At 40.3% G+C, this 26722-nt stretch overlaps 1 protein-coding gene across 3 annotated transcripts; it reads left to right on the plus strand.

Annotated features, from left to right (window-relative positions):
* The first annotated feature begins 2468 nt into the window (after positions 1–2468).
* On the plus strand, positions 2469–22362 carry Ccni (cyclin I). 3 transcript variants are annotated; one of them, XM_085691621.2, is made up of 7 exons: positions 2529–2669; positions 5286–5443; positions 14493–14621; positions 14937–15011; positions 15843–15983; positions 16244–16474; positions 20874–22362. In XM_085691621.2, exons 2-7 carry the CDS (start codon positions 5330–5332, stop codon positions 21315–21317), a joined length of 1134 nt encoding a protein of 377 aa, XP_085547747.1. In that variant the 5' UTR covers positions 2529–2669; positions 5286–5329; the 3' UTR covers positions 21318–22362. The 3 variants fall into 3 exon arrangements, with proteins under 3 accessions (XP_085547749.1, XP_085547747.1, XP_085547748.1); XM_085691623.2 differs by lacking the exon at positions 5286–5443 and having other exon boundaries at positions 2469–2669; XM_085691622.2 differs by lacking the exon at positions 16244–16474.
* The last annotated feature ends 4360 nt before the right edge of the window (positions 22363–26722 follow it).

A 26722-nucleotide genomic window follows, 5' to 3' on the forward strand; every position in this document is an offset into this window, starting at 1 on the left:
TATCCATTAAAATGTTGTTCACTGTAGGCCCATACTTCTATATGGTATGGCAGCCAGGCTCTAAAGCCACAGGCCACACCTGAAGTGGTCACGTAACCTTCCAGACAGGCTGTCTCTACCTTAACAAGAGGTCAGGATGTTGTTTTGCTCCTTTCTTTGTAATTTGAAGGATGCCTGAAAAGAGGTGCTAATTCAGCCTACGGGACAGAGCTAGCATACTGACCAGGAAGACGTGACAGAAAGCACAGGTAGTTGTGGATGAGACTAAAAGCCATTCACCTTGTTACCTAGGAAACAGAATGCTAATGATTTCCCCCCTCAGTTTATGTTTTGATATATAAGGCTGTTTGGAGAAAAAGAGGGAAACTCTTCAGGTTGTGAACTCAGGATTTCATGAGGGATCACTGAGAATCTCCCTCCCGAAAAAACCGTGAGTTGTGTCTTTATTTCCGCGCCTCCATGCCAGTCCAGAGAGAGATAGTTTATGTTGGGGTCTGGTCCAGAGAGGTAATTTAGTGTCCGGGCTGACACCGCACCCCAACAGGTCATATAAAATAAAAACCAGGTAACAATACAGAATAAGCCTGAGGTGGAGACATGCCAGGCACACATTTAACCTACTTGAAATCCTTCCAGCGCTTCCTATTCACCTCTGCCTTCCGTGGAATCTTCCTCTCTGGCCTCAGCTTTCTCCCCCTCGAGTCTCAGAGGAAGATGAGCCTTTGCACACGTTGCTTCCTTTGCTCGGACTTTCCTTTGCCCAGTGGTTTCAAGTCTCGTCTTAGTCACTTCTTCAAAGAAACCTTCACGGAGCCCAACCAGCTAAGGGTGGTTCCAAAGCAGCCTGTAATTTTCCATCTTGACACTTCTGCTACTGGCGCCCGTTTATCCAGCCAGTCGTCAGATATTCTCAATATCACACAGAGATGCAGCGTAAAACAAAGGCTACGAGATTCCTGACATCTATGACCTTCTGTTCTAGGGAGGGGATGGTTGTACAGTACGACAGTGTATTAGGCGATTTCCAATCGTGATAATTAGTTCAATGGCTATTCACCGTGCTGAAACTGCACACTCCTTCAAGGCAGGGGCCTTCTCTGTCTTCAAGCTAATCCCAGTTTTGTAAGAACCTGGTCCACATTTTCTTCACTGATGTAAAATAAGTACGTGACTATATAAATGGTTGAGTTCCAGTTTTCCCCTCCCCAAAGCTATTCGCTAAGAGTGTCAGCAAATAAGACCATGATAAGACAAGCAAAATCTACCAACTGGAGTAAAAAGGACTCCAAGTTAATAAAACACATTTCACATTCGTTAATTACCTAGAGATAAAACGGACCCTGATAAAACATGATAAAACAGGGTCCGTTTTAACACTAGGAATAAAACTTCCTAGACATATCGCTTGGTGACTAGAATTCCCTTGGCCCAGTGCCAAGGCGTCGGTCGGTAGCGTGATCCACTATTTTAAAGTGGCCATAAGCACCCAGGATATGATCCTCTTAGTTTTTCTGATTTCTAAAGTGCTTCAGAGTCTTCCAACACCCACAGACCAATAAAAAGCCACACGCCCATCATCGTCAATATAAAGGGTACAACATGAATTTTTTTGGCGAAGTAATAGAGAATGTGATCTTTACACAAAATATCACCAGTTCCGTTCATGAAATTCGCTTAGGAGCTAGAGAGACAAGCTAGGTTGGGAAATACCGGGAGACTCTAGGCTGGATCCAGGCGCTCGCCCAGAAACCCTTCCCTGAGGCGAGCGCTTAGGGACGCCTTTCTTTACAGAGGCGCATGCGCAGCATACTCTCCGGCGGCTGCACGCCTCCTCGGCTAACCAAGCCGCTTACGTCACCGCGTGGAAGGAGAAGGGTTCTTCCGCTCCCAAAGGTCACCGAGTTCGCACACCTTTCCTTCTCTTTGTGCACATCAAACGCACTTCCTCCTTCCTCACCCATGCCAACTCCTTCCATAGATCTTCTCCAGAGGTTCTGCTTTGCTCAAATTCTTCTAGGCTCCCGTGGGACACCGGAAGTTGAAGAGAGAACCCTTGCGTTGTTTACAGCCGCGCGCGGCCGAGATCAGTCCGCGAGGGCGGAGCTAGGCGGCCGGCGCTTTTTACTCGCCCCTCCCTCCCCAGTCTTCCCCGCGAGCGGACGCGCCAGCGCCTCTGTCTCGCTTTTTCTTATTTTCTCCCCCTTTCCCCTTCCTTTTCTTTTCTTTTTTTTTCCCCCTTCCCCCCCTTCCACCATTTCCCCTCGGAGGCGCTTCCCCCGGGCAGGGGCAGAGCCGGCCTCACCCCGCGCCTCTCCCCGGCCCCCGCCGCCCTATGGCGAGAGGGCGCCCCCTCCTCACCCGGGCACCAGCGGCGGCGGTCGGAGGAGCCGGACCGGCGGCGGCGGCCTCGGGCCCAGGGTCATCATGGAATTAGTTCGCTGACTGACCCTTCGGCCGCAGCCGTGCGTCCCACCCGAGTGCCCGCGCCCGCCGGCCCGGTTCGCCCTCTTCTCCCTCCTCAGTCGGCCCGGCCCTTGGTCCCGCGCGCCCCGCTGCCGCGCGCCGAGGATCATGAGGTGGTAACGGGTCCCCGGATGACCCCGCGTCACCACTGTGAGGCCTACAGCTCTGCCGGGGAGGAGGAGGAGGAGGAAGAGGAGGAGAAGAAGGTGAGGGCGGCGGCGCGGCCGCCGTGCGCGCCGCCGGAGGGGGGGGGCTTGCGGGGGCGCGCGCCGCTCCCCTAGGACCCGTCCTTCGGCAGGCCTTATCAGGGTCCCTTGGGGGACACTCCTCCCACCCTGCCACCTCTGGCCGAGCTGGGTGGGATTCCATTCAGTCCGGTGTTTCTGTCCCCAAGTAACTTGTAGCCACGGTGCGTCATCGACTGGGGTGCCAGTTAACAGACTCCGCGAGTCAGGCTAATGAAGAAGGGGACACACCCCCCACCCTCCGGGGTTACCGATCCTGCGGGACACACGAAGATAATATACGGGGCAAAGCAGAGTGAATGCCAAGCAAGTAGTGTGCCCCCACCCCGCGGTAATGCGGGAGGATAACGTTACCTAGGGCTTGGGTTGGTGGAGGATACTAGAAGGCGTCGTAAAGGACAGAAAAATGCCGAATTTTTAAAGAAGCGCTCAGTGCCCTCTGCTTCCGGCTCCACCGCAGATCTTTTAAACAGAAGTTAAACATTGCGGTAAACTAGCGGGAAGTATCAGGTAGATGGATCAACTGGAGATCGTAGAATAGCAAAGTAAAATACTTCGACTTCACCCTCACTGAGGAGCCATTGAACATTTGAACAGCAGCTCGTATAGCTAGCAAGTCTCAGGACAACTAGGGCTATCTTAGTGAGACCCTGTCTTTTTTTTTTTTAGGAGGGAGGGGTCAAGATTAGAAGCAAAGAGTTTGTTCTGATCATGTACTTCTTTAGAAATGAAGAGCATTCAACTTACCTTATGTGCTTGTTAATCTTTAAATGGAGGATTATCTAGGTCAAAATAAAGAATAGCTGGCCAAATAGCAAACCACCGGGGGCTGTTGATTGATAAGCACCTGACAAGTGTAAACTGCTATTTGTTGGGCATGGTGCTAAATTCTGGAAACTGTTAGTGGTCAAGAATCTCGTGGTTAGTTGAAAAAGCAGGTCTAGCAGTGGTCGTAGTTAAATCCAAAGGTAGGATTTATGTCCAGGCGCTGGTAAAGGAAGGTGGAGTGTGCCTACACAATTCCAAAACGTGATGCTGATAGAGTGATAGCAAATTTAGCGGGAGGAATTGGAGCTACAGAAAGCTCTGCAAGTCGGAAGAAGAGTGGATGACATGGAGATTGAACCCAGTGTTGGAATCAACCATGACCCAGTATTTCTGGTGTACATGTGGTCAAGGAGGGGATAGCAGATAAGATCATCCCTGTTCAGACCTTACTAGGAGTGCAAAAATGCTTCCAAATTGTTTTTTGTTTTATGTATGTGGCACATACTGGGACCTTTTACTCCCAAGGCTCAGTATCTCTGTAAGAGTAGGAATATTCTGTTACAGAGTTACATATACAGTACAGTTTTAAATTTTAGTGAATGTAATTTTGATGCATATAGACTGTAACCCTATAGTCAACATTCCATTTATCCCTAGTAGTGTCCTTTAAAAATATACTTTCTCACTTAGTACAGGAACCAGTTCAGTTAGAGGTACATTTAAACTGGACCTCTTCATACTAATTCTCAATTGATTTCATTGTTTCTCCTTTTCATCACATTGTTCCAGCAACTAAATAATTATCTGAAAAGCCCAGGCTGACCTTAAAGTTGCAATGTAGCTAAAGGATGACTTTGAACTTCTCATCCTCCTGTCTCTATCTCCCAAGTTTGCAAGTGTGCACCACCAGGCCTGGTTTATAGTTTGGGGTTTGTTTTTGTTTTATGTTTAAGGAAATTTTCTCTTTTCTTCGTTCTTTGTTTTTGTTTGTTTCAAGACAGGGTTTCTCTGTAGCTTTGGGGCCTGTCCTGGAACTAGCTCTTATAGACCAGATCCACCTGTCTCTGCCTCCCAAATGCTGGGATTAAAGGTATGCACCACCACTACCTGCCATTTTTGTTTTCTTTTTCTAAGACAAAGTCTTGCTGAATAGCACAGGTCCTCAGAAGTGCTGAGGTTACATTCACCACCACACGTGACTTCCGTTGTCTTTTTAGGTAGAGGTTAAGCAGATGATTTGGGATATTTTAATATAGGCATTTTCAGGAATTAAACTTCCCCTTAATGCCCACCGCTTTCTTTGCATCTTGTCAGTTTTCTATGTCTTCATTTTTCACTCATCTAAAAATATTTTGTTTTTTTTACTTGATAACATCTGAACATTTTACTGAAGGCCTTAATTAAACATAGGATAACAATCCCTTAAATCAGTCTTGTTTCCCCTTACATAACTTAAAATGGTTTAATGTAATGTTTAAACTAATATGTTTTAATGATAAATAAAAGTAGTAGTTTTATGGCCCTTAGTAGTTTTACTTTATTTTTAGGGAGAAGGTTTGGGACAACTATTGCTAAGAATTTTAATAAAAAGTCAGTGGTTTTAGAATTTCAGATTTAAAGTGAGGATGTTTTATCTAATGTTACTGCTAGCTTTAATATATGGCATTTTAAAGAGCTATAAAATCCTATACTGCCTCATAACATTCTTATTTTGTTTTATAAATTGTTTAATAAATGCTAACATTTATAAATGTGTATATTATACTTATTCTGTAATTAAGCAATGAACATTATATTTGATTTTACTAGGTAGCCACATCAAGCTGGGTGACAGGCAGATCCAAAGGGATATCATGAAGTTTCCAGGACCTTTGGAAAACCAGAGATTGTCTTTCCTATTGGAAAGGGCAATCTCCAGGGAAGCCCAGATGTGGAAGGTCAATGTGCCGAAAATGAGTACAAATCAGGTAATTTCTCTCAAAACAAGTGTTTTATTAGAAATGTACTATTGGCATAATGCATTATCCTAATGCTTCATTGGGAATATTTGTATTATTAAATATGTTCTCAGCTGGGTGTGGGGGAGCCTACTTGTAATCCTAGCACTTAAGACAAGTTTAAGGTTAGTTGGAGGCTCACCTGAGCTACACAAGACCTTGCAAAGACAAGGAAAAACATTCTTTAGGAAACATCATCTTTCCGAATAAAGTAAGATAAAACTTTTTACCTGAGTTATAAGTAATTACATGCATTCATTTTCCTTGTAGACTAATTCAGTGGTAAGCTGTTTCTAGAGGGACATCTTTACCTCTTTGTTAGTATTTATAAGGAGTTTAAGTGAGTTATTAAGGTCATGGCAGTGTTGCAAGTCTTTGAGAGATAGTAAAGTGAACTCTTTGGTATTGTGTATACACTTTCTCCTTCAGACATTTTTGTACTTTAATCATATTCTGGTAGTTAGTAACTAACAGTTTATCCACGCCAACAGTTTACTATGTAAGACTTGTACATGTTTGTATCTCTAGTACCTAACAAGGTGCTTGGGGTGTAGAAGAGTGGCCAGGAAAGTTTTAAGAAGTGATAAAATGACAAATATTGCTGTTACAGGTTATCTTAGTTTGATAGACTTTTGAAGTCTTTCTACTCTTAACTCTTCCTACAACCTGAAAAAATCTTTTTTGCATCTGCTGTTTATCAGTTTGCATGTTGAAGACTAGTTGACTTTGAATAAGTACTGTCTGTGGTAGGAACACTTAGGTATGATCATTTAGTGTATCATTTGATTCTCTTAAGATAAGTATAGTTCTGTGTTGTTCAGGACTTCGGTAATATTCGAATAGTAGTTACAATTTGAGTCTTTTCTTGAGGCAGTCTCTTATACTTTTCCATTCTATTTTAGTATGAATGTGTGGCTTAGATTTCTTTGAATGTTTATTGAATATTTGCTATATTCAAGGTATAGTTGTACATATTGAAGATATGAATGGAGAAAACTTTTAATTTCTTGACTGTGTTGGGACTCAAAGCCTTCCAGCAGAGTTTAAAAAGAACTCCCTTTCCCCTTTCTCCTTGGCCTCCTTAAGTCAGTATGCAGCTAACTATAATAACCATTGGCAACATAGCTGTGAAGGTGAGACTTTTGAATTGCTGCAGTAAATTGCTGAATTACCACTTTACCTAGTCTATTCTGTAGCCAAGCTAACAGGTGTCATTGAGGTAACAGAGAACAAGACAGGTTCGAAACTTACAAGGTGGACCTACTTCTTTTTCCTTCCCTGAAACAACTTTTTAAACAGGACAACATAATTTAAACTGCTTGTTTAAAATATGTCACAAAAATATATATGATCACAAAAAGATAGAAAGTATATCTTACAGATTCATATAGCTAAAGTCTTAGACTAAAATGTAAGTTTTTCAAATTGAATAATCATGAGTTATGTTAATGGATCTCTTTCATTGTAACATTTCTATATTATCTCTAATATATTCCCTTATCAAATAATCTACAAACTAAAGGATGTTTAGTTTGTTAAAAGATGAGTAAAATTCTTCAGCCAAGTAGTTTAGTTTACAAAAATTCTGGGAAGTGTAAGATAAAATACTAACATTTATTATTTATGTGTGTGGGTACTGCATGCAGTATTTATGTGGAAGTTGATTTTCTCCCTTCTCTGGGATCCAACAAAGCTTGCTAGCTCCCTCTATCTACTGAGCCATCCTGCTGTCCCTGATACCAAATCTCACGTGTGTTGCCAAGGCAGATGGGACTGTTGGGAGGAGCAGGATGGGTAGAGGGCTGAGAACTGTCTAAGAAAACACAAAATGGAGTCAGACCAGGAGGGCATTAGTCAAGGCATTACTTTTAGCAATGCCAAGTAATTCTATTTAATACTTTAAACTTAGAGTGGGCTTGATCTGATGGGAATAGGAGAGGATATGGGTTTAGGCATAAAAGAGCAATCTAATTCCTGGTCGTGGGCTGGCCTTTCTACTGTTACTTACTTTTAAGTGCTGATAAAAATAGAAAAGTGCAGTATTTTAGAGTTTCCTTTTGTGGTGCTTGCTTCTGCTTTCTTTTACTTCCCTTTCCTTGTCTTCTGCAAGTACAAGGCCATTCTTACAGTTCTTTTTCATTTTAGACCAACACACCCACCACCCCTGGATTTTGAGCAAAATGTGGCCAGGCAAGAAAATAATCTTGTTACACCTGTGACTCCCGCCCCTGTCTGTACTTCCCTTGTGAGAACACAGTATAGTTTCCTGGTGATTCCACTGCATTTCCTTGGTGGTGATGTTGTGTCATTGTTTTCTGACATACAGTAGACTCGCATTTATTACTTTCTGATGATGTTTTGAGTCGGGGTCTCTTGTAGCCTAGGCTGTCCTCAGACTTGCTTTGCCAGTGAATGCTAGCCTTTAGTTTCTTGATCCTCCTCTGTCTACCAGCAAGTACTGGGTTTTCAGGTATGTTTTTAGCACACTCAGAGTTAAACCTTTAAATGAATGGTTATGGCTTCTTTATAATTTATTCAAGTAGTGGTCTATTGTGTGTTCTTGGTACTTACAGAAAAGTTCTATAGAATAGTTGAAGTTTTTACAGTTGCATTAAATAAATTTAGGGAAAAATCAATAACAGTGACCCTTTCAGATAGTCTGCATTTATTTTTGCTAAAGTGCTTTTGATTGCAAAAAAAAAAAAAAAAAGAAAGTCCTGTTACAAACTTTAAAGTGGTTTTTATTAGAATTTTGGAACATTAAGGTATCAAAGACCTGATTATATGGTTCCAAAAGCAGGATTTATGCTAAGGACAGCTAAAACACAGGTTTACATGAACTACTTGGCGACTAAATAGATCAGAATTACCTAAACTTTCTTAAAAATTGGAGTTTTCAGCTGGGGGTGGTGGAGCATGCCTATAACCCCAGCACTTGGAAAGTCGAGGCAGTAAGATTTTTGAAAGTTCCAGGCCAGAAGGCTAAGAATAATGCCCTATCTCAAAAGGAACAAGGGATCATTTTACTCCTCACATCCAGACCTTTTGAGTTCTAGTAGCAACTGTTGGATTTGTAACTTTATTACTGTTGTGGGTAGGGTATGCTACACCCTACTGGTGGAAGTCCGAGGACCAGTTGTGGAATCAGTTCTTTGCTTCTCTCACTGGAGTTCCAGGAGTTAAACTTATGTCAGTCAAGCTTACACAGCTTGATGCCCTTCCTTAGCCGCCTTACGGACTCTAGAATTGTATTTTAAAACTGCTTCCTACTTGTATTTGTATGCATTAAGTTTGTAAGCAGATATAATCTAACTGTACAGTAAAAGGATCATTTTGTTTAACATCTCTGATAATGCAGTTGTATTCCTTTGTCCATTCTATCTTAGAAAAGCTCTACTTTCTAATTATTACAAGGCTTTTCCTAAGCCGGTAGTGTTTGCCTCCTAAGCTCAAGGAACCGAGCTGTAGAAATGCTTGGTGTGGTGGCTCACACTTGTCCCAGCACTAATGTGGCAAGGGCAGAAGAATCTCTGTAGTTCAGTGATCAGCCAGCCTAGCCTAATTATGAGCTCCAGGTCAGTGAGGAATTATGTTTCGAAAGAGGTAGATAGCATCCTTGACACCTGTGGCTGTCCTCCAGCCTCTACATGTACACACACACACATGATCATACACTCATGCCCACACAAATAATGCTCCTGGCCACTTAGTGGGTTCTGGTTCCATCCATTTAAGTAATTTTAAGTAATGTAGAGTAAATCTGTAGTTTCAGTGATGCTCCTTTACATACTTAAGCTAGATTTTACTTCCAGAAAGTTATCTTTTTAGCTGTGTGTGTGTGTGTGTGTGTGTGTGTGTTGCCATTCCATTGTTTTCTTTCACTGCGTAAACTCCAATGCATAGTAAGTTAGACTTTGTCTTTTGTTGGCTTATTTCATTAATATATCCCTAAATTTTGTTTTGTTAGGCAACAATATATTGGCTTATATTTGATATTTAGCTTTGTGTATATTGTGCATGTGTTTGCTTTTTGTTGTGCTAGGCAGTGAACTCAGATTTCTACAAGTGCTTATTAACAGAATTCTACCCCAACTCTAAAGCTTTATTGCTCTTATGAGCAGTTGCCCTGATAATGAATATTGAAGTGTTAGCTTGCAACTTAGAGTACATTTGCTTTAAATACTGCTTTTTTATCTTTGTTTTTTGTCATAATTTCATTATTTTGTTATTTGCTATTTTACTTCTTAAAACATAGCTTACTATTTAAGATAGACACTTAAATTATTCTCTAGCATTTTTTCTTTTAACTGTAATATGTTTAGATTTATAAATTTTTTGTTATGTAATTTAATTTTTCTTTGCATTTATCTACTTAGGATATGGGCACACACTTGTGTTTATGCCATGGCATTTGTGTGGGCTTTGTTCTTCTATGATACGTGTCTTGAGAGTTAAACTTGAGTTTCCAGGGATGCCAGCATGTATGTGCCTTTACTCTTTGGGCTATCTCTCTGGTTCCTAGACTTAACAGAATTTTTTCAAGGCTACAAATATAGCTGACCAATCATAAGTAATTTTTGTTAGATGCACACTTGAGTTTTTAATTTACACTTACTATTTCAATTTTAGCCCTTTGGTTGTATTTATGTAGCAAAATTCATTTTTGTCTGTTACTGGGTGTGTGTTTTCTCTAAAACAAAGGAAGCTTTGTAAGATTCCTTGAAGTTAAGGGGGTTTGTGAGCCACATGATGTGGATGCTGAAATCAAGTCCTCTAATAGAGCAGTTAACCAGTGAGCCATCTCTCTAGCACCCCCTATGATATCATGTGTAATAAATCATTTATTCTGATAAAGATATTTCTTCCACTTGCCTGGCTTCCTATCTTGGCTTTTAGTTTGTTTACTTAGGTTTTTGTTGTTATTCCTGATAAATTTTGATTCGACACTGAACATTCTATTATTAGAATGGTATTATTATACCATTTAAAAAATGGTATAGACTTAGTTATTCTGTCTTTGTGGTGCTGGAAGGTCAAAGCAGAATGTTCTGCTTCCTAAGCAAGCACTGCTGTTGTGTCACATTCCAGACCTGTTGTAGAGAGTTCAGTCTTACCTCTGTAGAGAGTTCAGTCTTCCCTCTTGCCAACAAACTGAATTGGGACCAATCACTGTAGTCCAAGAAAGGATTGTAGTCAAGACTGAGGGCTGGACTTCAGTTGAATGTGATTTCTTTACCTGTTATTAAAAATGAAGCTGTGTGTGTGTGTGCCTAAGATTTTAGATCTCTATACTATCCATTTTTAGGATTTCATTCAGGAAATGTCTAAGAGGAAAATCAGTCTTAGAGTTTGCATATAAAATGTCTCACACAGATCCCATGTATAGAAACCTAGGTCACCAAATGGTGGCACCATTTTCACAGGTGCCAGAAACTTCAGGAAATGGGGCCTCACTGGGGCCAGACCTTGGTGAAATTTGTCCCTGGCCTCTTCCTCCTTTTTTGTTTGCCTGCTTCCTCTTTTCCCCCTTGTTTGCCAGAAGATCCTGTCTTGTCCTTTTTGTTTACTTCTGTACCTCCTTCCTTCTCTCCCCTTCCTCCTCCAATGCTACCACTATTGAAATCTCTGAAACAGTGAGGCACAATAAGTCTTCCTCCTTGTAAATGGTTCTGCCAGGTACATGGGTCATAGCTCTAAGAAAAACTAACACCATCAGCCAAGTGGGTTTTTCCCCTTGAGATTTCTGACCTCCAACTTCCACTAGTTCCTTGGTTTTACAAGTCTTGGATTTTGTCTCTCACTCTGTAACTCTCCTAAATGCTCTACTAGTTTACTCTTAGCTGCTTGCCCTTATCTTAGAATACTGACTTATCACTTCATTATTCCTCTCCAGAGTCATGCTTCTTCAGAACCTGGTTGTCACAGCAGTACTGTAACAACAACAAAAAAAAACAACAACAAAAAACAGAAAAACAAAACAAAACATACCCAGTGTTTTGAAATGTATATGTGTATGTGTGTGTGATAGAGTAAAATAGAGAAAGGAGTATTTCCTCTAGAAGGATCAATAAAGTATGGAAGCAGAGATGTAAAATAATATAAGGAAAAATCAGAGTCCTAAGTACAGTTAACAGTATGAAGGTTAAGGCAAAAAGTGACATGTGCCCCTTGTATTCATCTTTTATAAGTCTTTTATGTTTGTTTAAAGTCAAGTGTACCAGATAAGGATATAGTCTGCTATTTGGGAGTGTTATTTCTCCCTCTTGATTATATGTCTGACATGACAGGATAGTTAGTATTGCTCCTGTTTCTTGTGTCTTCTGATTATTGTTCCTTTTCTCTCCAAAGAGCCCACTAACTGCATCAGATGGTATTGCTACCTCTCTTGTGAATTTGTTTACTGTTGGTTTATTTGACTGGCTGAATTTTCCTTAAGTGCACAACTTCTTAATTAGAAGAAACTACCTTTACTTCTCAGAGATCTTCAGGGAACAGAGCTAGATTTTATTAGTAGCACCATGGGGCTCTGAAAATATAGGAAATTGTGTAATTAAGGACCTTGCCAACTGATGGTTAACCCAATTCCTAACTGTAAGGCTGTACTGATGTCCTCTCACCTAAAGAAGCCATAGCTCTAGACAGTGGTGTTTTGTCAAAGGTTTGATCCAACTTACATTATTGATAGCCTGACTCTAGGCTCTAGGTGTAGTTCTTTTGTTAGACTGCTTGTCTAACCTACATGAAGCCCTGGGTTTAATACCCAGCACTGCATAAACCAGGTGTTGTAGTACATACCTGTAATTCCCGTAGTGGAAGCAGGGGAATCATCCTTGGCTGTATAGCAAGTTTGAGGTGAACCTGGGCTTCATGAGACCCTGTCTTTTTAAAGAAAAAAATTTTGATTCCATTTTTCTGTCAAACTAGGCAAAAGTCTACAGGACATAAATTTATCTGCAACTCTATGCAATAAGAATGTTCAGGCTGACAGCTTTATTTTCAAAACTGTCTTAAGTCTTTTTTTGTTTGATTATAGAATTCTAGGATTGATTCTCTGTATTTTGTAGCACAGAGGACTCCCTCGCCTCATTTTTTAAAATTATTTATTATGTATACAATGTTCTGTCTGCATGTGTGCCTGCCCACCAGAAGAGGGCACCAGGTCTCATACATGGTTGTGAGCTACCATGTGGTTGCTGGGAATTGAACTCAGGACCTCTGGAAGAGCAGCCAGTGCTCTTAACCTCTGAGCCATCTCTCCAGCCCCCTCACCTCATTTTTAAAGATATGAATTAGTTGCTGTTTCTTCTAAGAAGATTTATTATACTCCCACACCAAACCAGGTGTCCCTAGGGCACCATATGTAACTCTGGCTTAATACCATTTAATGGTCTGCTTAGCTATAAGACTTATGTAACTTTCACTCATTTACCAACTTTGTAGTGAGTTGTTAATAAAACAGATTGTAAATTATTAGTATTTCTATTCACCATTGTGATGTTGTTCCAAAAGGGTTGACCAGAAGGTAGGTGTATGTTAATTCTCCACTAAAAATACCAATTATAACCGAGTTTGGAGCTAGATGTAAGAATTATATAAGTGTGTTGGTTGATTTGGTAATGTAGAAGAACACTTTGCCATCTCAAAACTGACAAAAGTGACAGCAGATAGAGGAGGAGGACTAGGAATGAGAGAAGTCAGCAGATGCAGTGGCACGGACTTCAATGAGCAAGAAGTCGTTCCTAGCAAAACTAGAGGAAGCCAAAAGCAATAACGTAGTTCTAGCTGTGATTCCTACTTGAGGAGTTGCACTCTACAGAGCCCATCATTGAATATTTTAATAGCTGTTAGGTAATTTTGTAGGATAAAAGAATTAGCTTAGGTTGACAGCAGTCAGGAAAAGTATTTGTGTCATCATCATTGTACTGTACTTCATAAAGAAAGATGAGTTAGCATAAGTCAGTTCTTGAATATATTTTGTAGCATGATCCTTTATTGAAAACACCATTCCAGTTTGGTACTTCATTGTGTTTACATGGCACAGGTTGTAGTATACGAGGGGCTGGGGCATATGGCTCAATTGGTAAAGTTTGTCTCCTCATATGAAGTCCTAGAATCCCAAGAATTAAATAAACTCGGTGTGGTGGTGCACCTCTGTGTCCCAGCACTTGAGAGGTGGATCTGAACTTTAAGGTCACCCTCAACTACACAGTGAGCTTGAGACGTACCTGGGCTAATCTGGCCCTGTGAGTAGTCCTCAAAAGGATCTGTTCATTTAGCATCAGGAGTACACTAATTGTTTAGTAGTGACTGAAACTCAAATAAAAGTAAAATAATCCCTACTATTTTAAAGTGTATTTAACCTTTTAAAACATAAACCTTTACTCAAAAGTTCAGAATAGTATTTAGGGAAATTAAGATGATTGTTTTGTTTTTAATGAATTAATCCTTCTGCTTGATAGTCCATTTATAGTTCCTAAGATAAGCTAATGAGTGGTATTTCCTCACTCAGAGTTGAGAAAATTCAAAATTATCAATTAGTAATAATTTACCTAACTTTTAAAATGTTCTGTTTCCTGAATATCTGAACTTAATTCAATCTGAAGATACTTGGTGAAGTGAATAGTGGAGATTTTAATAAAGTAAATTATAAGATAATGTTAAATATGATATAATATATAAAATTTTCATCTATCTCAATTTTGAATGACCTTAAAACATTTTAACTTATTAGTACATTTTCTCTTATATTTCCTAACATTTAAAAATATGTTACATTTATTAATTTTGTGTATGGGCATTTGTGTGCCACAGCACATGTTGGAGATTAGAGGACAGCTTGTGGGAGTTGATTCCCTCACTGTGTGAATCTCACTGATTGAACTTAGGTCATCAAGCTTGGCAGCAAGTGCCTTTACCTGCTGAGCTGTTTGTTCAGCCCTGTGTTTAGAGAATTCTAAATGTACACCTGATGATAACTGAAACCTTGTGATCTTTTATTTTTTAAATTATTCCCTTATAGAATGTTTCTCCATCCCAGAGAGATGAAGTAATTCAATGGTTGGCCAAACTCAAATACCAGTTCAACCTTTACCCAGAAACATTTGCTCTGGCAAGCAGTCTTCTGGACAGGTTTTTAGCTACAGTAAAAGTAAGTATTGTAAGATACACCCAGGCATAGCTTCTGTTCAAGGACTTCCATGTTAAACCATAGGTCACTAGTAAACATGCTGTTGTGACAGATGGAGAAATCCTGTGAAGACAGTATTTGTTTTGTTTTAAAATTTTGGAAATGACTCAGGTTTGGAGCATTCCATAGTATTTAACAAAAAAGAAACTTACTTTTGTGCCTAGGAAGATGTAAACTGGGGAACTGTGAGCCAAATGTTTATTTCAGTTTTAAAAACAGCAAAAGCTCAACTCAGTATAATCACCAATGTTGCTCTTCTCTTTTTTGAAATCCTAGGCCCATCCAAAATATTTGGATTGTATTGCAATCAGCTGTTTTTTTCTAGCTGCTAAGACTGTTGAAGAAGATGAGGTAATGAATCCTTCTAAGATTTATTCTTTATGTTTTTGTAGGTCTTGCTTGGAGGTTTTTTTCATTTATTGTTAATGAAACCTTTATTGCTCTGAGAGGAAAGGTTGGGAGCCAAGGAATGCCACAAAAAATGTCACATAAGAGTTTTATTGGGAAAAACACAGAGGGTGGCTGCCTCTGCTCTGAAGAAACAGCAAAGAACTAAGGAGGCAGGTTTTATATAGGACTTCTTGAGGAGGAGGGCTTCCTAGGGTGGCTTGAAATTGGTGGGACTCTGTGGCCTGATCTTGGTCTTTTTTTCTCTGTAGGATGGAGCTTGGCCACCTTTGTCTGGTCTCCAGGGGCTGCACAAAGCCATTAGAGTAGTCTGAGAGCAGGGCCTGACCACTTGTGCCTCTAGGGGTGTAAAATGAATACTGTCTTATAAACTACAGTTTCAGTTAAGTGTTTAGATGTGTTGTCCCTCTAAAATGCTTGCTTTAGAACATCAACTATCTTTTTGAAATTTATTTTAATTTTATGTATATTAGTGTTTTGCCTGAATGTATGTATGTTACTGTATGCATGTGTGCCTGGTGAACACAGAGGTCAGAAAAGGGCATTGGATTCCCTAGGAGTTAATATAGTTGTGGGTCGCCATGTAGATATGGGGAATTGAACTTGGGTTCAGAAAGAACAGCCACTGCTCTTTAACCACCGAGCCACCTCTCCAGTTTATTTTATTTCTGAATTTTTATCTATTACTTTACATTTTGTTTGTCAGAACAAATGAAAATGAGTTCATTTCTGTCCTGAAATTGAGTTTATTTCCTGTTCCTTTTGCTTGGATAGAAAATTCCAGCACTAAAGGTATTGGCAAGAGACAGTTTCTGTGGCTGTTCCTCATCTGAGATTTTGAGGATGGAGAGAATTATTCTGGATAAGTTGAATTGGGATCTTCACACAGCCACACCATTGGATTTTCTTCACATTGTAAGTATTTCCAAAATGTTTAGTTCTTACTATGAACACATAGTCTTGGTCCAGTAACTTGGACAGAGGTTACCTGTTGATGTATTTTGTATGGATTTGGAGAAAACTTTGAAATTAGTCAAGGAAAAATTAGATTCTGAAAATATATCAAATCACTGAATTACAAACTTGCATACTGCCCGAGAAGTTATTTATATGTATACTTAGATATTTTCCTTAAATAACAATTTTGTGGTTTTTCTTCCTACCCCCACTCCCAGTTCCATGCCATTGCAGTGTCAACTAGGCCTCAGTTACTTTTTAGTTTGCCCAAATTGAGCCCGTCTCAACATCTGGCATTCCTGACCAAGCAACTACTTCACTGTATGGCCTGCAACCAACTCCTGCAGTTCAAAGGGTCCATGCTTGCTCTGGCCATGGTTAGTCTGGAAATGGAGAAACTCATTCCCGATTGGCTTCCTCTTACGATTGAACTGCTTCAGAAAGCACAGGTAGCTACCAGCTTCACTTATGTTCTTTACACTTTTTGTGTCCTTAATGGAATTGAGAGGGTACTATATGGTTTTAAAATAAAACTAAGAAGGATTGGAGGTTTAGCTCAGTGGTAGAAAAGGCCCTGGGTTCGGTTCTCATTCAGCTTTAAAAAAAATATCAGTTTGTAACTGGCATTTTCAAATGGTTTCAAATATTAACCACCTCAGTATACTGAAAAGTTTAGATCAGGAAAATTGTATTCAGATGTAGTAAAGCAATAGTGCTGTGTGTTAGTAGCTCTCTAAAAGCCTTGTTCTACTCATGCCACTTGAGAATTCAGGTTTATATTTGCACATTGGTGTCCAAAGAGACTGAATCTTTCCTTTCACAGCTCAGAGATGGTGATTTTGTTTTTTTTTTTTTCTTTTCTTTTATTATGTATACAGTATTCTGCCTACATATATCCTATAGGCCAGTAGAGGGCATCAAATCTCATTACAGATGGCTGTGAGCCACCATGTGGTTGTTGGGAATTGAACTCAGGACCTCTGGAAGAGCAGTCAGTGCTCTTAACCTCTGAGCCACCACTCCAGCCCCAAGATGGTGATTTTCTTTGTATATGTTCTGGGGCCCAAAGAAATTCCTCATTTAAACTTGTCTTTTCCTTAACTGACTTGATAGGATCTTAGAAATCAATTTACTCATCAGTTAGTTTCAGTTTGGAGAATTTGAGAGTTATTAGATGACATAGAACTTTGTGGTTGTGAAGGCTAAAAAGGAGCTGGTGGTGGTTTGATTGCTGTATATATGTTATGAGCTATCTGATGGGTGCTGGGATTTGAACTTGAGTCCTCTGCAGGAGCAGTATGTGCTCTTATCCACAGAGCCATCTCCAACCCTTTTGTTTTGATAATACCCAAACCTTAAAGAGTCTAGTCCAGGGCTGGAGTGGTGGCTCAGTGGGTGAAGTTCTTGTGTGTAAGCATGAGTACCATCCTTTAGGAGCCAGCATGATGGCTAGTTCTGGGCATAGTCTAGCCTTGCTAAGTTCATCTGTTTTTATTTAGCTCAGAATGCAAGGTCTTGTTTCTTTGTAAGTAGATCCATGATGAGACCTAGACTTGAGGTTCTAGTATCAGAAGCCTTACATCAGAGTGTGTCAGTGTTGCCCCCTCCCATGTTCAGCAAGTACTCTGCCATTGAGTCACACCCCTATTCTGCATGCATTTTGTTCTGTCTTCACTCTGCCTGTACTCCTTCTGAACTTGGCACATGTTCTCTGATTTGAAAGGCAAGCTGCCTCTTGTTCCTTTTAGGCTCCCCCTACCCAGCCCATTCTAATGCTCCTGTGTCGCTGTGCATCTCCACACTAGGATGGCCACATCCTTCTCTGTACTCCTTTATTGTAGTTTGTTTATATGGCTGTGCTCATGGCGTCTACTTTCTGACCTTTAGGGACCCACCCTGATTATCCTATCAGGTAGTAATTAGGTGTGAATTCTGTTGTGGTCTCTCTAGCTGCCTGCTAAGTGATGGTCAAAGTAGATGTTCTTATTTAAAACTAGAGGATTAAATAAGTCCTACCATGAACTCTTGGTGACTCTTGAAAGGTACCTAATATTCCAACAGATATTTTCAGTGTTTCATGCTGCTTACCATGTGTGGGTTCTCTGGGACCTATCACATGTGTCATGCTATTCTGCTCCTTTTTATTGGGAACCTATGTGATAGTCTGTTTTATTGCTACTTGACACAGTCCCCTGGTCAGCTGTAGTTAGTAATATTTTGTTGTTATTTTTGGCAATGGTTACTATATTGAAATGGGGAGAGACGGTCATAAAAATGGCTAGTAAAGGTTCTCAGAGCTGATAATAGATGGTTCATTTTAAATGCTTAAATTTTAAGAGAAAGATCAAGGACTTGTTTGCATCCAGAGTTGGTAATTCTAGTATATGTACTTAAAACAAGTACACTTTACTACAAAAGCAGAAGATTGGGGCTGACCTGTTTTAAAAGGACAAATTCATATTGTGCAAGATTAGGATTTATTTTGGACAAAGTTTGTTTTGGGACCCCAATGGAAAGTAGAGTTCAAATAGAGGGTATTTATTTAATGTCTAATGTCTTAACATTTTTTGATAGTCTTCACCTCTAAAAAATAACTCCCAGGGGCTGGAGAAATGGCTCAGTGGTTAAGAGCACTGGCTGCTGTTACAGAGGACCCGGGTTCACTTCCAAGCACCCACATGGCAGCTCTGTAACTCTTGTTCCAGTGGACCTGACGTCCCTGGAACACAGGCATGCATACATATAATAGGCAAAACCTCAATGCACATAAAATAAAAATAAATCATTAAAAATAACTCATTCCTCTTTTTCATCAACAGAGATAATAGTGCTCTTTTTAAATACAGTTGCAGGATCATGACCAGTGTACAAGGGGTTAGAGTATTTGTGGCACTTTTACTCTTTCAGGATGCTAAGTGCTTGTCCATTGTGACTTTCTGTCTATCTGTTCTCTTTTATATGCTGCTTGAAATGATTGGAAGCCCCATTTCTTACCTGCTGTTATTAGTTTTTAGCAGGGTCTACATCACTGTGCTAATAATTAGATCTAGTCCATATAAGCCAAGCCACATGAGTTCAATCTCTAGAGCCTGTGGTGGAAGGTTAGAAACAAACTGCACAATGTTGTGCTCTGTCCTCCATGTGTGTGCCATGGCATATGTGCCCACTCAGACATGAGCATGCACACACAAAAATAAAAGTAAAACCAAAAACTTAACAATTAGGCACTATTAATATGTCTTACCATAGTGTCTTAGGAAATTCTTTACAAAGGGGAAGGCTAAGTGAACCAGGGGTGAATGCCAGGTTTTCTGTTACATATTCTGATAGTTTCATGTAATTTTACATGTGTATTCTTCCAGGTGATTCTTTATTAACATAGTGAATATATTTAGTGATCAGCTAATGTAACAAAATGTATTCTTTTAGTAGAATTTATTTTCCATAGGATTTCTGACAGTTAACGCTTTGTAGAGCAGGCTTTGTTAAATATGGGTAAGAAATGTGCAAAATAAGCTGAGTGTGATGGGGCACACCTGGACCCCAGCACCTGGGAGGCTAAACAGGAGAACCAAGAGTGGCAGCCAGCCTGAGCTAAAAGCAGAAAAAAAGAAAGACAAGGAAAGTAACTTTATGGTGCTATAAAATGTACACGCACAGCAGGGACAACTTGATCCTCATACTTAAATGGCTAAGATAAGCTTTCTGGAGGGAAAAGCGTATAGACGCAGGTAAACAAGGGAAAAGTGGGAAGGGGCCAATTTGTGTGTTAGACAGACTTGGCCTGTTTGCCAGGAGTGTAGAGTGTACGTTGTTCAGATTTATAGAGAGCCTATTCCTAGCATGTTAGAGAGCATGTGGCTTGTTCAGAAGGTACTGCCATGCTGCTGAAGAAATTGGGATAAAGGAGAAGTAGATGGTGACAGGTCATTCAGACAGTGCTATAAGTTAAAGTGAAGGCAGACACTTGGAAGGCAAAACTTTGAGGTCCTTCCATTGCACTCACTTAACATTTAGTATAAAGCAGTGGTTCTCAACCTTCCTAAAGCTGCGACTCTTTAATATAGTACCTTGTATGGTGACCCCAACCATAAAATTATTTTTGTTGCTACTTCATAACTAATTTTGCTACCATTAGGAATTATAATGTAAATAAATATCTGTTTTCTAGTGGTCTTAGGTGACCCTATTAAAGGGTCATTTGACACCCCCCCACCCCAGGGGATCATGATCCACAGGCATAAAGGGATGGATACAACCTAAGGCCTAAAACTTGAGTCTTGCAGTCACCAGATGCAAGGCTAGATGATTATAATCATATGCTTGACCATGAAGGCATGTTGAAACAAACATATGACTATGGAAATTGGGGGAGTTCAAGAGATTGAAGGGGTCAAGTGTGTGTGATTCCAGAAAGGATTACTGTCTGAACTACCACAAAGGATAACAACAAAATGCATTTCCCAAACTATGTAGTTACGTAGTGTTGTTAATAAAGTCTTACTGTTTTCTGTAAAAATGTGACTTAACATTTCCAGTTGTTTAAAAAAAAATACTCATTTTTCTGCTAAGCAAACTTCCCATCATCTTGAGTTTAATGGTTTCCATTGCTAATAGAGCAGTGAACAAAGAAAGTCTCTGTTGATGTAAGTGCCCAGCACACGGGTGCAGATTTATGCTCGAGGCATGGATATAAGCATATTTGAGAAGAATGCTTGGTAGGTGGAAGAGTCAGTGAGTGAGGTAGAAGCTCAAGGGAGAGAGGCACAGGATGAAACAGTGGCTAGTAAAGGAACAGTGGACTGTGTTAATTACTGATGGGTGTCATTTGTTTATTTCCTGGTCCAGATGGACAGCTCGCAGTTGATCCACTGTCGGGAGCTGGCAGCACATCACCTTTCTGCTCTGCAGTCTTCCCTGCCTCTAAATTCCGTTTATGTCTACCGTCCCCTCAAGCACACCCTGGTGTCCTGCGACAGAGGAGCGTTCAAATTACATCCCTCCTCTGTCTCAGGCCCAGGTTTCTCCAAGGACAACAGCAAGCCAGAAGTGCCAGTCAGAAGTACAACAGCCTTCTACCATCACCTCCCAGCTGCCAGTGGGTGTAAGCATACCTCTGCTAAACGCAAAGTGGAGGAAATGGAAGTGGACGACTTCTACGATGGGATTAAGCGGCTCTACAATGAAGATAATGCTTCAGAGAATGTGGGTTCTGTGTGCAGCACTGATTTATCAAGGCAAGAAGGGCATGCTTCTCCCTGTCCACCCTTGCAGCCTGTTTCAGTCATGTAGTTTCAGGTGTTACCTTCCCATGCACACTAGGGCTGACAGTAAACCAGGAAGGCTGTAGAGAAGGGCGTGTGCTGTATCAGACTGAGTGAGTGAGCCAGGAGAAAAGAAAAACAAGTGCCCTTTTTGTTCCTTTGTGTGGCTACTTAAAATTCAACATTATTTAATATAAAGGCATATATTTATAGACTCGATCCAAAATATATTTAAAGATAAAGTTCTTTGCACTATGTCAGTTCCACTTTTTTCTTTGTTAAAATAATAGTTTGCCCCATATCCAGAAAACTAAAATAAAAATCAATGTTTAGGGGGGAAAGTTGCAAAATTCAATGCTAGAAACCTTGTTTCCAGTGTCCTCGTTTTTCTATTGTGTTTTCTTGCCTCTCTGTTGGATACTTAATAAGCTTTGTGCTTGATATGTTTTCTGACTCCCACTGAAAAGGTAGCCCCAACTTTTTTTAAAAAGCAATTCAGTAAGCAATTTTTTTGTGTGGCATCCATGTTAATCCATGGCTCAAGTTGGTTAGCTCAAAAAGGGCACTTTGAAGCTATCCACATGAATCAATGGTAACTGAAAAAGTTCTCTTATTTTGTGTCTCATTTTAGTTTAAAAACAAGATAACTTTTTTTTTTACCTTTTTGCTTATCTTAAAGCTTAAAAATGGTGTGTAATTTGGACATTTTGAGCATTTTTGACATTTGTATAAAGAATTTCTTATAAAGTTAATATATCTGGGTGCTCACCAAAGAAACATGTATGTAACACATACTTAGATTTTTGTAACTGATCTGTTCTTGTTTTTTTAAAAATGAGTAAGAGCAACTGTCTAGCTATGGGGCAGCCCTGATTTGAGTCTAACTTATAATTGAATTCAGTACCCTAGTTTATATTAAGCTGTCAGGATTTTCTTGATAAGAAGTTATTCCCCTTGTTTTTCTCTGAGTGACTTCTGTACCCTGAGCTCCCTTTGCAGTCTGAAGAAGGCACTGTAGTCTGAACCATGGACTGGTGATAAAGCCTCTGGTAGCAATAAAATGTTGTCCTTAACCTTGGTTTCTATAGGATCTTTTCTTATTTATGGGAAGGTATGGTTTCTGACTTCTTGGGCACTTCATTTTCAACCAAGGAAAGCAGTAAAAAACTTAAGAGCAATCTTTGACCACAGGGTGTGCCCTTTAGTGTTTTCTTGCTGGTGAGCTGTGAACCTTACAGTTAACAACTGGTTAATGGGATGGTCTATGAAGGCAGACTCTAGCCTACATATAGGTAATATTTTGAGCTCATTGATTTTAAGTTTAGCAGAACAAGAGTGTCTCCAGGTCAGCATCTTTTTAGAAACTTGTGGAAGACTTAACTGCACATTTTATATAACCTTAAAAATCCAATTGGGGAAGCATTATGTGTGTAAGGATGGGAGTTGGGAGAGGTGGGGAAAAGTGAAAAAATGGTTTGTGTGCAAGGAATTACTCAGATATTTTTATAAAATTATTCTGACTTTCAGCTTTCTCGATTCTGAATCATGGGAGCTCCAGGTTCATAATGTTTATGATATGATTGGAGTCCCCCCCCCACACACACACTCAGATGGTTTAAAACTTAAGTCTAAAAGTCTGCATAGCTAATCTATAATCCAGAAGCTGCAAAGTGCAAAAGCTGGAGATAGTAGGACTTTAGCTATTTGATCTTCAGGTTTCCTAATGCTGATGGTAACCTGGTGCTGGCATGCAACTGTGGTCCTAGCTACTAAAGAGGCAGAGACAAGAACACTGCTTTAGTCTGGGCTGCCCAGGCAGTAGTGAGATCTCATCTTGAAAACCAGTAGAGTGAGTTTGGAGTATTGTTTCCATGGGACACTGTAACAAGTGAGCTCTTGGTTTGGTTCAGTGGTTATAGTTGAAAGTTCCTCTCCTTTCAGCTAAATCTAGTAAATATCTGGAGCCCTCAACCATCCCTCAAAATCCACTCTCCAGAACTTCAGCCTGAGACCCAAAGCAAACTAGCATTTCAGTGAAGAATATTCCAGTATTAAGAATATTTGTTGCTTTACTTGGAGCTTTTCTTAGTCTGCCTTAAGCTGCTCAGGTTACTTCTTGGTATTGCATTGCAAACTACCAAGGTTCAGAGGCTTTAGCTTCTGTTGTAATTGTCTGCTGCCTCCTGGTGGTTAAAAGGTGCATCATCCTTGAATCTTCCAGAAAGGAGGCTGTCAAAGGATGGGCATGCTAACCAATGTAATGAAATCTCCAGAAAAAGCAGGATTTGCAGGTTGAAACTAGATGTGATTGACTGCGTCCTCTAAAAGATGGGTGAGAAGTTGGTTATCAGTGGAGAGCAGAATGCTTTCTCTACAAGAGTAAGGGGAGCTGGGACAGTGGTCCATACCCCAACTGGAAGGTCCCATACATTTCTTGGTGTTTCTGACACCATGGTTGGCTGATGGATGGTGGTGAGAATTCACAGGTTCCCACCTTACTGCTTGCCTGCTTAAGAACTGTCCCAGTGGCTGCTGTCTCCTTGACATGCCTGCTTTACTCAAGATTCTGAAATGAAGCAAGCTGTACTTGAGCATCACTGCCCAAAGCAATGTAACAGCCTCTCCCTTGAAGAGAAAATGTGGTTTACACTATCATGCTCCTCCAGCATGCTCTCAAGGTGAGAGGGAAGGTTCTTTGTCAATGTTCTCACCATCCTGAGGTGAATATCTTCATACCATAAACATTGAGGGGTGAATGATGTTATCTTGAAAGTATCTCACATCTTCACCTTTTACCTAACAGGAAGTTCTAACAGGAATGCTATTTCTGAAAGCTCCCAAGTTCTTGAACTTTTAAGCTATGTTAATGAGGTCTCCTATACCCATTATTAAATAATGATTTGAGTTCTGCCCACTAGACGGTGCTCTCAGGAAAAGAGTAAGTCATTTTTAACTTGGTGAGAAACTGAATTGTTTGGATTGACTATGGTACTATTAGGCAGATAAATGCTCAATCACCTGGTTACTAAGTCCCTCCTGATACATCCCAGTGTTTTGTGGTTATAATTTAGTCCATTTCGGGGTGTGTGTTTACTGTGGTGTGTGTATGGATAGAGGTCAGAAGACAACTGGAAGCACTTGGTTTTCTCCTTCCATCATTGGGGTCCCAAGCTAGGGCTCGGGTCTGCCATCTCATTGGCTTTTGTGGTTGCAGTTGTACATGGCTTAAGGTATAATATAGGTGTGGGCTTGTTACATACATACCAAGTCTCAAGCAAATAACTCAGAACCACTAGTATACATCAAGTGCCCTGATGAATAAGTTGTGTGTAGTTCCACAAAGAACATTAGAAATAGAGTGTGAAGGCATCCAGAGCCCAGGGTCTTGCTGCTTTTGGTTTGAGTTGAATTTAACCGATCATTAGGACATAAGAGATGAAGTTCATACATTTAGGACAGTTGTCATTAAGGAATTAAAGTTTTCTATTCGTGATTGATTTGTTTTTGGATACACCGATGTATAAGATGCAGACGTAAGACAGAGATAAACTGCTTGGGCCCGCTCTGTTACTCTTGGAAAAAAAAAATAGGCATTAACAAGTAACCAAGAATGTCTTACCTGCTGTCAAAGTTCTGGGTTGAGAATAAAAAGAACTCTTGACTCGGTATAACCTTCATAGTCTATCAAATGCCAGAACTATTTTAAGCTTATTGTGTTACATGTAGCTAAGAAGGAAAAAGAACACCTCTATGTGCAGCGAACTTGCTGCTCGTTTAGTGGAAACAGTTTAAGAGTAGGACACTACAGAATGAAAACCAGTGTTAGCAAACAGCCACGAAATGTGCTTGTGGGAGGATGGAGCCCTATTGCTTTTCAGAATAAGATTTGTACTGATGAATGAGCAAGAGACATGGCACCCCTTTCCTTCTGCTCCAAACCCTTGCTGTGCTTAGGAGGTACACTGAAGGATAAGTAAAGAAAAGATGTGGCTACATCCTTAGCTCCTGATGTGGGCTGGGTACATGGTACAGAATACAGTATTCAGGGGAAAGGAATAGATACAGCTAGGAAGGAGAGCTGTCACCCGAATCTCACAGAGAAAACATGCTGAGCCCAGCTTTTTATGTTATGTTACTCCATTCTTCAAACACACTAAGTTGTGCTTTGAGGGAAAAGGTCAAGCTCATGGTAACAGTCTCTGCTCCACTCATTTGGCAGCCAGAGTTTTGTTTCCACAGAGGACTGAAAGGAACCACCAACAATGAGGCAGGCATGGAATTTCTGCATCTCTCGTGATGTTCTGCAGACATCTGCAGGTTGGGAATAGTGAGGCTGAATCGGGAGGGAATGGGCAGTTAGCTCAAATGAACACATTGATTCCTTTCACTAGTCTGAGTACGGTAGTTGCTTGCTAGTGACTGATCTGAAAGCTAGATGGTAGCAGACATAAAGGACTAGGTGTCACTATAAACATTCAAGCACAAGGATCTTTGAAGGAGCCACAGTACCCTGTTGATCTCCATGGGAGAAAGATAGTATTTGCAAAGCAAAAGGCTTTGTGTAGGTCATTAAATATGGGCACAGTTGTATTTCTTAAACAGAAGTGATTGTCCTGTAGTCTCTCAGTGGTGAACAAAAACAACTAAAAGTTCTGTATAATGGGTGCCATCGATGCTGAAATGTCTGGATGTTTGGTCAAGCATACTGAGATGTGTGCCTTTATTTTTCTAATTGCCCCAGCTCAGCAGACACTAATTCAGGACATAATTCTCTTTCATAATGTACTGTGCTGGTCTCAAGCAGAACACCTAGACTTTATATACCTGGATAAGCAAATATTTGAAATTAAGTAATATTTTTTGAAGTTCGAGTGAAAAATAAAAAGGCTGTTGCCATCAGAAACAGGTTCTAGTGGCTTGGTTCTCTTTTTCTTCCCCACAATCTAGATTAGGATAAGCTAGCATGTTTATTATTGCTGGTGATTGTCCTCAGCATAATTTCACAGGAGGACCTGAGGACCCACCAGTTTTGCCAACATAAGAGAAAAGGAGCCATCTGAAGCAAAATGCTTAGGAGGCAGGTCATAAGGAGTTCCACAACCAGAGTCAACATGGTCACTGAAGAAGCTAGCCTGCTTCAAACTCCCTGGTCCCAGGAGGATGAATGAAGGGGAAAGAAGTGAAACTAGACAGTCTTCTTAGGCAGAACTCCGCTTTCAGACTTGATTTTTAAACATTGCTCACACTATGATCTGAAACAGAATGCTTTTCAAAACAAATGATATAGTATAAAATTGATATTAAATGATTGAAAGAAGTTAAGAATTAAGTGAATTATACTTAGTGGTTTCAGCATGACCTCACGTTTAACAGCAATAGTCTGGCATCAAAGTTGGTACCTGCAGCACTGAATTTCTGCCACTGTACACCGTG

Source organism: Myodes glareolus, chromosome 8 (assembly GCF_982192425.1).
Source record: "Myodes glareolus chromosome 8, mMyoGla1.1, whole genome shotgun sequence".
NCBI lineage: Eukaryota > Metazoa > Chordata > Mammalia > Rodentia > Cricetidae > Myodes > Myodes glareolus.

Coding starts and splice junctions, on each gene's coding strand:
- Ccni (XM_085691621.2), top strand. CDS start 5,330: ATGAAGTTTCCAGGACCTTTGGAAAACCAGAGATTGTCTTTCCTATTG. Junction 14,622..14,936: donor GGTTTTTAGCTACAGTAAAA/GTAAGTATTGTA, acceptor TTGAAATCCTAG/GCCCATCCAAAATATTTGGA. Junction 15,984..16,243: donor CATTGGATTTTCTTCACATT/GTAAGTATTTCC, acceptor CCCCACTCCCAG/TTCCATGCCATTGCAGTGTC.